Here is a 14,473-nt window from a genome sequence, read left to right as displayed (position 1 = left end):
AAATATAGAAAATTATAAATAACCTTGAAAATTAAATTTGCTTTACCAAATATTTCATTTTTATTCCTTTTTCCAACGATGTCTTTGCATTTGAAATTGCTTCATAAATAGTGGAGAAAAATACCTTTGAACGTCAATAACTATAAAACTGAGGTATCGGCCCTCAAAGTTTCGCAACAAGAATATGACAAAAAAGATCATAATATCGGCGTTTCCATTACCAATTATGATTAGAAACGGTCCCAATTACTTGAAAAATAACCAAACTTACTTACTCTTACTTTATACCATTTTCTGCTAATTACCGCAAGCATGGCCCCAAGTCCCCAGGGTTATTACTCACTTAAGGTGAAGGTGTCAGGAGATACCAACTCCCTCATTGTAGCTTGGTTTCGCTTTTAGAAGGCTCCACCTCATAGTCTTTACTTTCTCTTACGTTTTTCTTTTTTTCTATTTTTGGCATTTGAGCCTTCAGTCTTTCTTTATCAAGAGATGATGATGATTCACGAATTTTAGTATTTGTGCCAAACAATACAGTAAGAAGATTGCTTTTTGCCAAAATTGTGCTCAAGCATGGTCGTTTAACAAATATGACGTACTGATGTAAACCAAAAAACTTTATTTTTGGGTATTTCTTCCAAAGTCGACTACAGGTTGACCATCACTAATCCGGCATCATTGGGACCTAGAGGGTGCCAGATTAGCCATTTTGCCGGATTAGCCATTTATTAGGCTAGAATACACGAAACACAGTAGCTAAGCACCTCATCCTAGAATTAAAATATCCCATAAATCACTACAAGTTTGTTAATAAAGAAAAGACAATTATCAAATACAGATAGTGCTCGAGTTACGATAATTCGACTTACGATATTTCGAGTTTACGATAGGGTTAGCAATTAATACCGATACGAAAATATTTAGGAAATATTTTTAGATTTTGGAGGCGCAGGCAGCAGAGAGACCAACTTACAATAGACCAGCTTCTTTTCCTCCATCTCTTTATTCCATCTGCTAGTTAAAAAGTAAAAGAGAATGATAAAAGTATTGTTAGTAACGGTATACTCTTGCGTAAATGTGTACAGCCATAAACAACCGAACGGGAAACTTTGTTTAGCTAATAATCGTATCGGATAACAACTGTTGTGCGTGTATTTCAACCATCGTACGGTAATACACAATTACTGTAGTTATGTTACAAATGACGTTAAGCACTGTACAATAGGACTGAAATATTTTTTACACTATACTCTTGTTCGCTTTGGAGAAAAGATCAGCAGGGAAATATACTGCTACAGTAACTTTAAGCTGCAAGTTGTAGCTGAAGCTGAGAAAACAATATTCAAGCTGCTAATGACTATAAATTATTGTGCATCGGCAACATGGATGAAACTCGACCTTAAATAAAACTGGAGAGAATGTATTTTAATCAAAACTACTGGGCATGAAAGAATACAAATTACTACTGTTTTCACGCCGATAAAAGATAAATACGTAAAGCTCGTATTATGATGAAATCAAGAGAAAATAGCGAACGGAATCTTGATTTTTTTTACACAAAACAAACATGCCCCCAAAACGGCCAGCCGCAATTCCCACGATCGTCATATATTAACGAAAAAATAGCTAAATTAATTTCACAACGAGACGTATTTAAGTTATATTTCGACTTAAAAACACTTCGTGTAACGAAAAATATCCTTGTCCCAAATAAATAAAGTATCCATATTCATTTACGCTAACTAGATGCAAGAAAAGCGCTTTGAACTTAGTTAAATGCGGCGAAATAAACACCGCGATATCGACTCCCATAACAAAACATTGATTGCAGTTTATAATACAAAAGCAATATGAGAATATACGCAATTGGAAACAATGTAGTAAAGCATAACTTTTACAAGATCCATGAAAAGATGCACATTCAAAATGTTGATGTTTGTATAATACTGTATAATGTGAATGGAGTTCAGTATAATGTAGGCTAGGCTACGAGTTTGTCGATGCGGCATACTGCGCCACCAAATTGAAGCAGCTGGCGAGGGAGTTAGTGCAGCTACCCGGGAAATTTGAAAATTAGTGCGAAACATTAGAAATTACTATAGCCGAAATTTGTGCCGGATTACTGATTGTTCCGGACTACTGATTGCCGGATTAGTGATGGTCAACCTGTATTAGTCTTGGTTATAACTAAAGGCTTTTTGGTAGTCAACATTCATTTCCATCTCTTTTTCAGTCTTAAAACCAAAAACATTAGGAAAATGTACATTGGAGAATACCCCTCATTCTTACATTACTAAATAAAGAATTAATGAATAAAATATGTCAAAATAGTAAATATTGTAATTTTCGAGGAGAATCACAGCAACTTCTAGAAGGTAGAAGGACAACAAGGGAAAGATAGAGTAAGGCGAGAGTGTAAGCATGGTCTAAAGATGATGCACATTAATTATCAACAGTCACAGAAGTACTGATGAGCTTTTGGATAACCCCATAATACCCTCCCACAACTTTGCACCCCTACACCCAAGCTGAGGCAGGTGTCATTTTGCTTGATGTTGCTTCATAAATTTACACAATTGTGGGTCAGTCTTAAAGCCCATGTAAGATATTTTTTTGTTAGAATTTTTTTTCTACTTGCTGTCAACATTTTAAAGTGAAACAAGTTTGAATCAGTTAGGGGAAGGGTTAAAACAGTGATGTATGCAAAAACCAAAACCCACCGGGATGGGGCTTTGCTTTGTTTTGCTTGTGACCACCTTACTTTCAGGATACAATGCTTAAATTTTAGATGAATATTCATTAGCGCCAGTGGTAGCAGATGGTCAAGTTTTAACTTTGTAGGGGGCTACAGGGATCATCGTCATCCCAATTCTCTCATTTCTCATCCATTAATATATGGCACAACAGAGACATAGTCTTCTGTGTTCACTAGCTAAGTGTCTTTGTTTTCTGAAGACATTGACTCATGAAAATGATAAAACTCTATTTTAAAACCTAAAGGGGCTCATCCATTCGTATAATGACCCCTGAAGTTACCAGAGTTTCCTGGATCATTCATATCTCAGTCACCACTCTAGCCCATTCACCATTTCAATCCTCCCTCGTAAGTGAGTGATGGAGTTGTAATGAAGTAAGTTGGACGTTTTATCAAAGTTAGTTTTTCCAAGCAAACCATGAGCTCCCTCCTCCCAGTGCGTCTCATATCTATTCCTTATGTCCAGGTTATTTTTAGGTATCTGAGGCTCCAAGTGGCATCTGTGCCATGCTGCTACTGATCCTCTGTTTTTCAGATGAAAAAGCATTTTGTGGGGGCATTCAGAGGCCATGAGCGTGGGCATGGACCAGTTGTGGTTTTCTGTGAAAAAATTAATTTTGCTTATCATAAAAATTCATTAGTTTATAATAGTGCAAACCATTGTTTAGAACTAGTAATCTTAATTCTTTTGTCAGGTACTAAACCCAAACCTTTTATTGCAAACTATATCTTTTTCTGTAGCCATTAATTTCAGACAGGTAGCTCTACTCTCATTTGTTTGTTGCTACTTGACGTGGCATTGTAAAATCACTTGCAAAGTTGTTCTTGTGAGGTATTGCTTGCTTTTGTCAGCCCACCTGAAATGTCTTAAAAATAGATAAATTTTCTGTAATGGAAATTCTTTTACAAGGTGAAAGCAAACTTAGTAAGTCTATAAATCATATATCTCATACAAGAACTGTTATATGATGTGTGAATTATTGCAAGAAGCACTATAGATAAATACTGAAGAAGAGTTGATGTTGTGATGGGTCATTTCAGAATGTTTACTGATGTTGCTAGTAAATTATCTGTGTAAGAAGCATAAAAATGTCAACAATTTTTATTGTGACATTGAAGGAAGTATTTATTGTAGAGGTTTCTTTTATATTTTTTGTACTTTGGTTAAAATGAACTGTTTCCCTATACAATCTACAGGGTTAGTTCTGAAGAAACAAAACCATCTGCTGAAGTCTCATCAGAAGAAAAACCAGAAGTATCTCCACTTCCAATGGCTAATCCATCTCAAGAAGTTATGTCAGCTATATTTTCACCTGTGAGGCCAGCAGAACAGTTGTCACCGGTAAGATTTTTTGCATAGTGACTTCTTTCTAAAAATAAGTGCAGAACTAGCTGGTCTTAAGCTTAATGTAATTTTGAGGCTTTTCCTGTTGGTTTTGTATAAGGTTTCCTATGATGCTATGGAGATGTAATAATTCTCATACTAGTACTGTATTTGGTTCACCACAAAGCCCTCTTGTACTGTGAAATTATCCCAGACATTTTAGGCACACCAAACACTTACCAAAAACCATTTATAGATACTCAACATATAAACAATTACCTTTCCCATTTATCGCCAGCAGGCTGATATCTCAACAAATATAAATACAGAATTTCCTCCTTGGATTATTCTTGAGGTACAAACTCATAAACAATAATGTATTTAACAAAAGCTATATACAGTGTATACCCCAGAACATCATGAAACTATGCAAGAGAACATGTGATGTAAATGTTCATACAGTACTATGAAACACACTGATGGGTACAAATCTTCATCAGGCATGGGTTGCAGCCATTTCACCCAGTAAAACATACCAGTTTTCACTTATACAACTTACCCGGTAGTTACATATAGCTGTCGTCTTTGACGTCACGGCAGTATTCAAATTTCGCGCTAGCGCTAGCGTTACGAAAGGTGATCCCTCTACCCCCCGCCCTCTATCGGGGTATCGGGAACCGTCCCAAGAACACGTCATTAGTTTTTGCCGTGCCGAACCGGTAATACGGTTCTGCTGCTGGTAGTATTTCTCAACAATTCGAACTTCTAGTTCCTTTTTTGGTGAAGTACTCGGTTTGTTGTTTTTTGCTGGCGCTAGTTATTGCTTGAGCGTTATTCTTAGTTAGACTATTATGTCTGATTCAGGTTCTAGTGGTATCCGGTTTTGCAGCAAAGGCTGCAAAACCAGGCTTGTTAAGCTTAGTTTAGATCCGCACACTTCTTGCTTTTCATGCAGGGGCAAAATGTTCTGCTGACTTGACTTGTAACGAGTGTGAACTACTAACTTAGTCTGACTGGAGTGCTTTGGGGAAGTACATGAAGAAGCTAGAGAAAGATAGGATAAGGAAGGCCTCTTCTAGGTCTTGAGGTCAGGAGGTAGTCAAGAGGTTTTTGTAAACCCTATTAACCCTGCTCCCCTGTAGTTCCTGTAGTTTTACCTGCCCCGACACCTTTTCTCCCAATCCTGATACCGTGTGTCAGTCCTTAATGCGTTTATGTCTTCCATGCAGAAAATGGGAGACAATTTGCAGCGTTTAGTAGACCACAGTGATAATGCAAGTGTTGTGCCTTGTGTAAGTGTTGTGGAGGAGGTAGCTTCTCGCCCCATTCACGCTCCCAGGTCTAGGCCCCTGTCAGGCTCCCAGGTTCCAGGGAGAAGGCATGCCGAAAGGAGGTGATTGGGACCTGCTCCCAAGCAGTTGCCCCCTCAAGCAGTCCTGTTGCCGCTTCCCAGGCTGCTGGCCCTCACCACCGAAAAGGTGAGGAGCGGATAGTGTCAAGTGGCTCCAGTTGGAGTTCCTCTCCGCCTAGAGGTTGGCGTTTTCGCGACGCTTCTAGACCTTTGAAGAGGTCTCGTCTGCTTTCACCTTCGAAGATTCCTAAGAAGAAGGCTCTTCTGGAGGATCCTACCCCTTCCTGTAGGTTTTGGGCAGAACCGGAGAGGCTTTCTTCGTCGGACTCGTCTCATTCGTTTTCGGCTGAGCCTCCTTATAAGACAGTGTGACTCCTGTTCCTGTGGCGCCTGCTCCTGCATTCGATGGACCTCAACAGCTAGTGATTGACGGAATCAACGCTCGTTTGGACTCGATTTTACAACTTTTGTCTAAAAGTCAAGTCTCTTCTTTGGCTTCTCCCCTCACGATGCCAGCGGCGCCACCTCGACTCCTCTTTCAGTCGCCCGGTAGCGCCGCGCTTGCGCCTCGTTGGCGCCACTGTTGGCTGCTGTGCCGATTGCGCCTCCTTTGGCGCCTCCTGATACCAGCGGCGCCCGCCTCGACTACTCTGTCTGCCGCCCGGTAGCGCGCCGCTTGCCCTTCATTGGCGCCACCTGTCGTTGTGGTACCGACGGCTCCTCCTTTGGCGCCACCTTCGGTTGCTGTACCAACTGCGCCTCCTTTGGCGCCTCCGATGGCTCCTCAACAGGCTCAAACTCTTCCGGTGACACAGCAAGAATATGTCACGAGCCTTCCAGCCCCCGCTCGTGTAACTCAAGTTTCAGTTCAAGGGGACTTGGATGAAGACGTTTTCCAGCTGGACTTATCCCCAGTATCTGACGAACTCCTCTCGGGCTTAGAGGAGCAGTGTAAGGAGGAGAAGTCTCTGCAACTCTCTTCTTACAAGAAGCTCTTGAAATTCTTTATTGAGAACTTCCCTGATTCGTTCTCGCCTGCGGCTCCTCCGTCTCCTGGGTCCCAGTACAAGAGGGACAAGGCTTCTGTTTCTTCTTCGGACTTTACGAAACTTGTCCTGTCCGTCTCGGCGAAGAAAGGCCTTAAGAAGATGGATGCTTGGCTGGCCGAGAAGAGGGAAATTGGAAAGAACGTCTTCTGTCTTCCTCCTTCTCGTCGTTCCTTCCGTAACCGGAGTTGGTACGAGACTGGGGAAATGTTTTCCCTGGGTGTGGCTGCCTCCGCACAGGGGGACTTCTCCAGTCTCATGGATGCCAGTAGGAGGACCGCACTTAATTCTCATGAAGGTTTTCTTTTACGTCCTCCGAACTGGATCAAGTTTTCAAGAGCGTGTTTCGGACTCTTGAAATAGTGAGCTTCCTGGACTGGGCGATTCATGCGGCCTTAGCCAGGAAGATTAAGGATTTTAATCTTTCTTCTGAGCTCTTGGATGATGTGGTAGGAGTAGTGGACTGCATTGATAGGGGCATCTGCGACGGTGCAGTAGAACTGGCCTCTTTATTTACGGCAGGGGTTCTCAAAAAGAGGCAACTTTGGTGCTCCTTCTTAGCAAAAGGTGTTTCTTCAAACCAGAAGTCAGCTCTCTTGTTTTCTCCTTTGGACAAGGCACATCTGTTTCCGCAAGAGTTGGTTGCTGCAATTTCCCAGGAGTTAGCCCAGAAGTCAACCCAGGATCTTTTGTCGAGTCTGCCAAGAAAGCGAAAAGACCTGTGCTTTCTACCGCTTCTGTGCGTGTTTCGTCTCCTGCTTTCTCGTTTGGACAGTATAAAGGAAGATCCTCTAGACGTGTTTTTGGCAGGGCCAGAGGAAAAGGCAAAGCCACGCCTAGAACCTCGATGGCCCCAGAGAAGAAATGAACCTTTGTCCTCCATTCAGCAGTAGGAGCCAGACTGCAAAGGTTCTGGCAAGAGTGGCAACGGATCTCGGCAGACCCTGGATGATCCAAGTTTTAAAGGAAGGATATGCCATCCCCTTCCTTTCCAAACCTCCTTTAGTGGAGGCTCCAGTTTCTTTACAGGCGTATTTCGCACAACTCCGCAAACTAGACGCCCTTCGCTCAGAAGTCCGAGCCATGCTGGAGAAGGAAGCGATAGAACTGCTTCATGCCCCTCTGTCTCCAGGTTTCTACAATCGTCTGTTCCGGGTTACGAAAGCATCAGGGGATGGAGACCCGTCCTGGACGTGAGTCGTTGAATGTCTTCGTTCAGAAGACAAAATTCTCCATGGAGACAACTCAGTCGGTCTTGGCGTCTTTACATCAGGGGGATTGATGGTTTTGATAGACCTCCAAGACGCTTATTTTCACGCCCCAATACACCCAGATTCAAGGAAGTTCCTGAGGTTCGTCTTCGAGGACAGGTGTATCAGTTCCGTTCCTCTGCTTCGTCTGTCGACAGCCCCGCAAGTTTTCACAAGGGTCCTGTTATCAGTAGCCAGACATCTTCACCTGGAAGGAATTCGAGTTTCTATGTACCTCGACGATTGGCTGCTCAAAGCGGCTTTCCGAGGGAGAGCTGTATGGAGGACCTATCAAAGACTCTTCAATTAGCAAAGTCTCTAGGCCTCATTGTCAACGAGAAGAAGTCTTGCCTTACTCCCAGTCAGCAGATTGTCTATTTGGGAGTGAGTTTGGACTCTCAGACTTTTCAGGCTTTTCTGTCCAGCCAACGGATAGCCTCATGCCTGCAGAAGATCGACAACTTTCTGCAGAGGAAGATTTGTTCCGCGAACGAGTGGATGAGCCTCGTGGGAACCTTAGCTTCAGTGGAGAAGTTTGTAAGACTGGGCGCTTGAACCTGAGGCCACTGCAGTTTTACCTGCAAGAGAAGTGGCCCAGGAAACAGTTCCCGGACTCCTTCACCTTCGCCATTCGGAAGAGATAAAGGAGTGCCTCCGTTGGTGGAGGTCAGAAGGAAGGCTGTCACAAGGGCTTCCTCTTCAGCTTCGAACCCAGACCTAACTCTGTTTTCCGACGCCTCGGACAAGGGCTGGGGAGCGACTATGGGGACAAAAGAAGTTTGGGGCCAGTGGCAAAGAGAAGAGAGAAACTGGCATATCAATCGAAGGAACTAAAAGCGGTTCACTTAGCCCTGTTGGCCTTTCAACAAGAAGTGGAAGGCAAATGCGTCTTGGTCCAGGCGGACAACACGACCGCTCTGGCATACATTCGAAACAGGGGGCACTCACTGTGGTCCCTCTACGAGACCTCGAGGGAGCTACTAGTTTGGGCGGAGGAGATCGGGACCAGACTAGTAACGAGATTCATTCAAGGGGAGAGAAATGTGCGGCGGATCTTCTCAGCAGAAAGAACCAGGTCCTGTCCAACGAGTGGACTTTACATCCCCAGTTTACGAGGAGCTATGGAAGGTATGGGGACGTCCGCTCATAGATCTCTTTGCTACCGACAAAACGACTCGGCTGCCCCTTTGCTGCTCTCCGGTTCCAGACAGCAAAGCGGTTTTCGTGGATGCAATGTTCATGGACTGGTCAGACCTGGATCTTTATGCCTTTCCCCCGTTCAAGATCCTGCGGCAAGTCATCTCGAAGTTCTCAAGCCATCGGAACGTAAGGATGACTCTGGTGGCTCCATTCTGGCCGTCCAGGGAGTGGTTCCCAGACCTTCTAAACTTACTGTCAGATTTTCCGAGACTTCTGCCAGAGAGACCAGATTTACTCAGATAGCCGCACTTTCAGAGGTTCCACCAAAACTTGCCCGCTCTTCATCTTGTCGCCTGCAGACTGTCAGGAGACTCATCAGAAAGAGAGGCTTTTCAAGAGAGGCTTCGGAAGCTATCGCGAAGCCAAGAAGAGAATCCTCTGACAATGTTTACCAGCCAAGTGGACACAGTTTAGGTCCTGGTGTCGAAGAGAAGGCGTGTCTTCTTCTTCGACGTCTATAGCCCAGATGGCCGATTTTCTCTTGTTCCTCCACAGAGAGGAAAAAGCTTGCTGTGCCTACTATTAAAGGGTATAGAGCCATGTTAGCTTCGGTCTTTCGACATAGGGGTCTTGAAGTGTCTTTGAGTCAAGACCTTTCAGATCTGATTAGATCATTTAATACGTCAAAGAGGGACCAGAAGAGACCAGTGGCATGGAATCTTGACGTAGTGCTGAGATGGTTACGGTCTCAGTCCTTTGAACCGATGGCGAACATCTCCTTGAAGGATCTCACGAAAAAGACTCTTTTTTTGGTAGCTCTGGCTACGGCCAGGAGAGTAAGTGAGCTACATGCGATAGATAAAAGAGTAGGCTTTGCTAAGGGGAAGGCAGTATGTATGTCTACTCTTGGTTTCTTAGCCAAAAACGAAGACCCGTCTAGACCTTGGCCAAGAGAGTTTGAAATTAAGGACCTTTCCCAATTGCACGGTCCCGAAGAACCCGAGAGGTACCTCTGCCCTGTGAGAGCTCTCAAGTTCTACGTTCAGAGAACGAAGAAGCTCAGAGGTCCCAGTGACCACCTCTGGTGCTCGGTTAGAGATCCTTCTAGGCCTCTCTCTAAGAATGCCCTTTCCTTCTTTTGAGAAGCCTGATAAAAGAAGCTCATGAGCATTGTGCTGACTGGAGATGAGTATTCTTAAGGTAAAGGCGCACGAGATAAGAGCAGTTTCGACTTCTGTAGCCTTTAGCAGAAACTTATCTGTGAAAGACTTGGTTAAGTCCACCTTTTGGAGATGCAAGTCAGTGTTTGCATCGCATTACTTAGTGGACGTGCAAACTGTTTTCGAAGAGTGCAGTACGCTGGGGCCCTTTATTGCGACTGACACGGTGTTGGGGGGGTGGGTGAAAAGGAGTCCGCTCCTTAACTAACATTTTCACCTTGGTGTTGGGGTTGTTGTTTTTAAGGTTGTCTGGAGATACATGGTGTGGTAGTATCTTCCAGTTTTTAATCTTTGGTATTGGTTTTATGGTAATGTTAGGTGATCCTCGTTTTGTTGTTCGTCGTACTGCGCCTGATCAAGGGCATCAGACTTGTCCGCACGCAGCCATGTTCTCTCGGCAGGTACTGTTTTTATTGTGTCCGACACACGGATCCCTTATGTCCTCTTGGCACAATATAAAGGCCAGCAGACTACAGAGACAGTAACCACTGTGTCAGCTACCTTTAAAGGTAAGGAACCTATGTCTAACTTGTTGCAAGTAGATAATTCCAAGAATTTTATTAGCTGCCAGTGCCCCACCTCTTCAAGGTGCCAATCAGCTATATGTAACTACCGGGTAAGTTGTATAAGTGAAAATGACATTTTTATGATAAAATAACGTTTCACTTATACTTACCCGGTAGTTACATAATCATAACCCACCCTCCCTCCCCTCACCTGGGCAGCTGGGCAAAAACTTATGACGTGTTCTTGGGACGGTTCCCGATACCCCGATAGAGGGTGGGGGGTAGAGGGATCACCTTTCGTAACACTAGCGCTAGCACGAAATTTGAATACTGCCGTTACGTCAAAGACGACAGCTATATGTAACTACCGGGTAAGTATAAGTGAAACGTTATTTTATCATAAAAATGTCATTTTTCTTACTTAACAATGCTTCTGTTTTCACAGCAGAACTCTTAGCAATAGGATCAGCCATTACATTGATTAAATATATACCATCACAGAGATTTGTAATTTTCAGTGACCTGTACTGTAAAAGTACAATAGAAGCAAATAACACAAGACATAGAGGAAGAGAACATTCAATGTGATTGCTTCAATATGCTAACCCAGATGTGTTACAGATGTATGGAGAACATTTCCTAAATTATTTACAGATGTACACTATAGTGTTAGTGGAAATTCACTAAGGGATATTAACTATATTTTTAAAGACCATAATAATAATAACACAAAGAAAAAGTTAGAAAAAGGTTGACAAACATGCATACAATTGCATGGAAAAGTTTACTTGAACTTATCTTGGACAAATGGATTGAGAACATTTTCATGTGTATTTACTTATTTAGACTACAGCATTCATGAAATTTATTAAATGCAATTAACTCCATTAAAACTTGCTATAAAATAACCATACATAGCTGGGGAGAGAGTGAGATAGACAAACATCCTATAGGATTGCTTAGAGGGAGAAAGTACAGGTACTGTAGAACTGTCATTTACATGAATAAAACCCCGTAGGGTGGGTAGTACTATCAGTGCACCTCACAAGGTGCACTATAAGCATTATTCAAGGTTCTCTGCAGTATCCCCTAAGCCCCTAGCTGCATCCCCTTTCATTTCTTTTACTGTACCATTGAGATACAAAATATTACATTAGTTCCCTTAATGTTTCAGACATAAGGCAACATTTTGCCAGGCAGTGTAGGTGCATCATGTGCCATGATAATTAACTGATGATTACTTAGTAGCACGGTTACAGGTTGCCCCAGAGTAAAAGCTTGTGCTGTGGTACAAGACTGGTCAAATCTTAAACCAATGAATGAATCACTTGCTAATGGGTATCATGCGGGCATTCAGCATCCTGGCAGCTTAACTAAATAACACTCCATTTAAAGGAAATTAAATTTTTTTTTTTTTTTTAAGAATTGTGGTATTGGATTTTTTCTTGTGACCTGGCCTACACCATTTTTTTTTTTTTTTGAAGAGGGTTTTGTTTTAGTAATCAAAATTTGTAGGCTTATATGTTTTAAAAACAAAAAGTATTCATTACTGCAGTATTTAGATTTAGTTTATATATCATAGTCAAAATACAGAAAGATGCTGAATGTTAACTATAAATGTTTGACTAGGCCTATTGATCCTTGCCTGATCTGTGAAAAGCAGGGTATCCTATTATAAGCATTATGAATTTTGTTAATCACTATTAGTGTGCTATTAGATTTTTTAGTCAATAATGTATTCTTTTACAGTCATTATGCAGGTATATATTGATCATTACAGTGCTGACTGACATCCTAAAATTGTCCATTTGTCCTAAATCTAAGCCTGTACACTTGAGGACTACAGTCTGTTCAACACTAAGATCGCTGGGGTGGGGCCAGGAAAAGAATACAGCAGTGTCAAACGTTTCGTTACGATTAGAAGATTTGCCTTGTTAGAGCTTGCTCAAGTGAAATTGATAAAAAAAATTTATTCATTTAAAGATAAAATAAAAACATATTTGGCTTCACATATTTGCAGTACAACCCTAATTTATCCTCACAAGAATAAAGAGCATGGCATAATTGTTGGACGCCACTGACAAACCTCAGTTTCCCTGACACATGGTCAGCAAGGGCATTTAAATGGCCAGCTCCATCTTAAGCAATAACAACGGTGGTCACCTTAAGCAACCAGTCACTGGACAGTATTGATAGCCCAAGGGATAGCCAAAGTGGATCATATCTCCCCACAGCCAACATCTTTACTCCCAGGTCAAGTAAACTGTTTATTACATTTTTAAATATTTCATGTTAAAGAAACAACAAGGGGGCCCTGTAATTAATTGTAATTTATTTTTCTCTCCTAAATGATAAGTAGCTTATTTAACCTGCAGAAGCACTGAAAAAATACAGTCACGTAACCCATAAGTAACTGCTAATATGGAACATGGCCAATAACCAAATGGCTTGAAAAGCCATTTTTGCTGAACCACCCACACAAATTTTAAGTGTTAATGCATTAAACACATTATGGTATTATTATAGGCCCTATGATTATTATTTCCAAAAAGCACACAAAGAAAGGAAAATCATTAAGAACAATCAAGATTTACTCATTGTTTCTTTAGAAAACGAAGTACTGTAAATGACAGATCTCAGGTAAAAGCCATAAACAAGGGATTAACCTTGAGGGTGAGATTTAAAAGGATAAATAGATCTGGCAGCGCTATATTCTTTTCCTGGCCCAACCCTAGCGATCTTAGAATGTTGAACAGACTGTAAATTATTCAAGCCTTGAGAGAAAAATGTTTATACTCTACGTGGTGAGGTAAAACAGGAAAACAAAAACAGTGTATTTCCATATATAGTTTACAGCAAGAATACATCATAGATAATACTGATAGTGAGTAAGAAGTCGAATTGAAAAGTAACTTAAAAAAATTTCATTCAGCAGAAAAAAATTTACCAATAAAACCAATGTAAATAAAAAACATCAAAACGTAAGTTATTAGATCCTTTCAAACATAATAAAAGAAAAACAACAGTAGATTATGTTTATTCCATATATTCAGCAACTCTAGCCAGTTTCAGTTCATGGATGCTATTCACCTTCTGATATTTAGTGCGATCCCAAAAGCACCGATAACCTCGTTCACATGTTGTTACCATTCACCATTCATTCTAGACCTATGTGACCTCCACTAAACCATTCATTTGTAAAAAAAACAGTATTCCTAATTTCCTTATTTGATATATCTGACTTCTTTTACAGTATATGAAAATATTCTGTGTCAATTCAACATTTTTTAGATATCAGAAAGAAAATTGGCATATGTAAGTTTTATAAGTTATCGTGCATTCAGCATTCCAAGCGTGCCAACTGAACCTCACCCTTCAGTGCATTTTAGTACCATCCAGTCAAGCAAAATGTATTTAGTTTAAGTAAGGAAGTTATAAATTATAAAATAATTTTGATAATTTTTTCCTATTTGCCAACTTATAATAACGTTCTTTCTTTAAACAGATGATAATCTGAGAAAACCAGATGTGCCACCCTCCACGACCTTTTGTTTTATTTGCATAAAATAATTAATTTAACAGAAAACTCTGGTAACATGGTTGGTAGGCCTGTTCATGTCTAAACAATGAAATATTTGATAATGATTTGGACAAAACACTTAAAAACCTCCATAAAATAAGGAATTTTCTTGGAGTTTTATTACTTACTTGTTATAATTGATTGTAGTTTTCATTTTATAAAAAGTTTTTCTCAAACTAATTAACATATGGAATATAAAAAAGAAATAAGATCTGAACGATATGTTTCATAAAGTGGTGCAGAATATTATAGTGTAATTGTACCTCTATTCATATTATCTTTATTCCATCTTACTTTCAAC

General features: G+C 41.0%; 1 protein-coding gene across 2 annotated transcripts in view; it reads left to right on the top strand.

Annotated features, from left to right (window-relative positions):
• LOC136846012 (protein NEDD1-like) overlaps positions 1-14,473 on the top strand; it is a 75,530-nt gene that overhangs the window by 39,651 nt on the left and 21,406 nt on the right. For both annotated transcript variants that reach the window (XM_067116632.1, XM_067116623.1), the window contains exon 9: positions 3,953-4,097. In XM_067116632.1, coding sequence (XP_066972733.1) covers positions 3,953-4,097 — 145 coding nt within the window. The remainder of the gene's footprint in view (positions 1-3,952; positions 4,098-14,473) is intronic.

The sequence above is a fragment of the Macrobrachium rosenbergii genome, chromosome 2 (assembly GCF_040412425.1).
Source record: "Macrobrachium rosenbergii isolate ZJJX-2024 chromosome 2, ASM4041242v1, whole genome shotgun sequence".
Classification (NCBI taxonomy): Eukaryota; Metazoa; Arthropoda; class Malacostraca; order Decapoda; family Palaemonidae; genus Macrobrachium; species Macrobrachium rosenbergii.
This window is presented reverse-complemented; position numbering and strand designations above follow the sequence as displayed.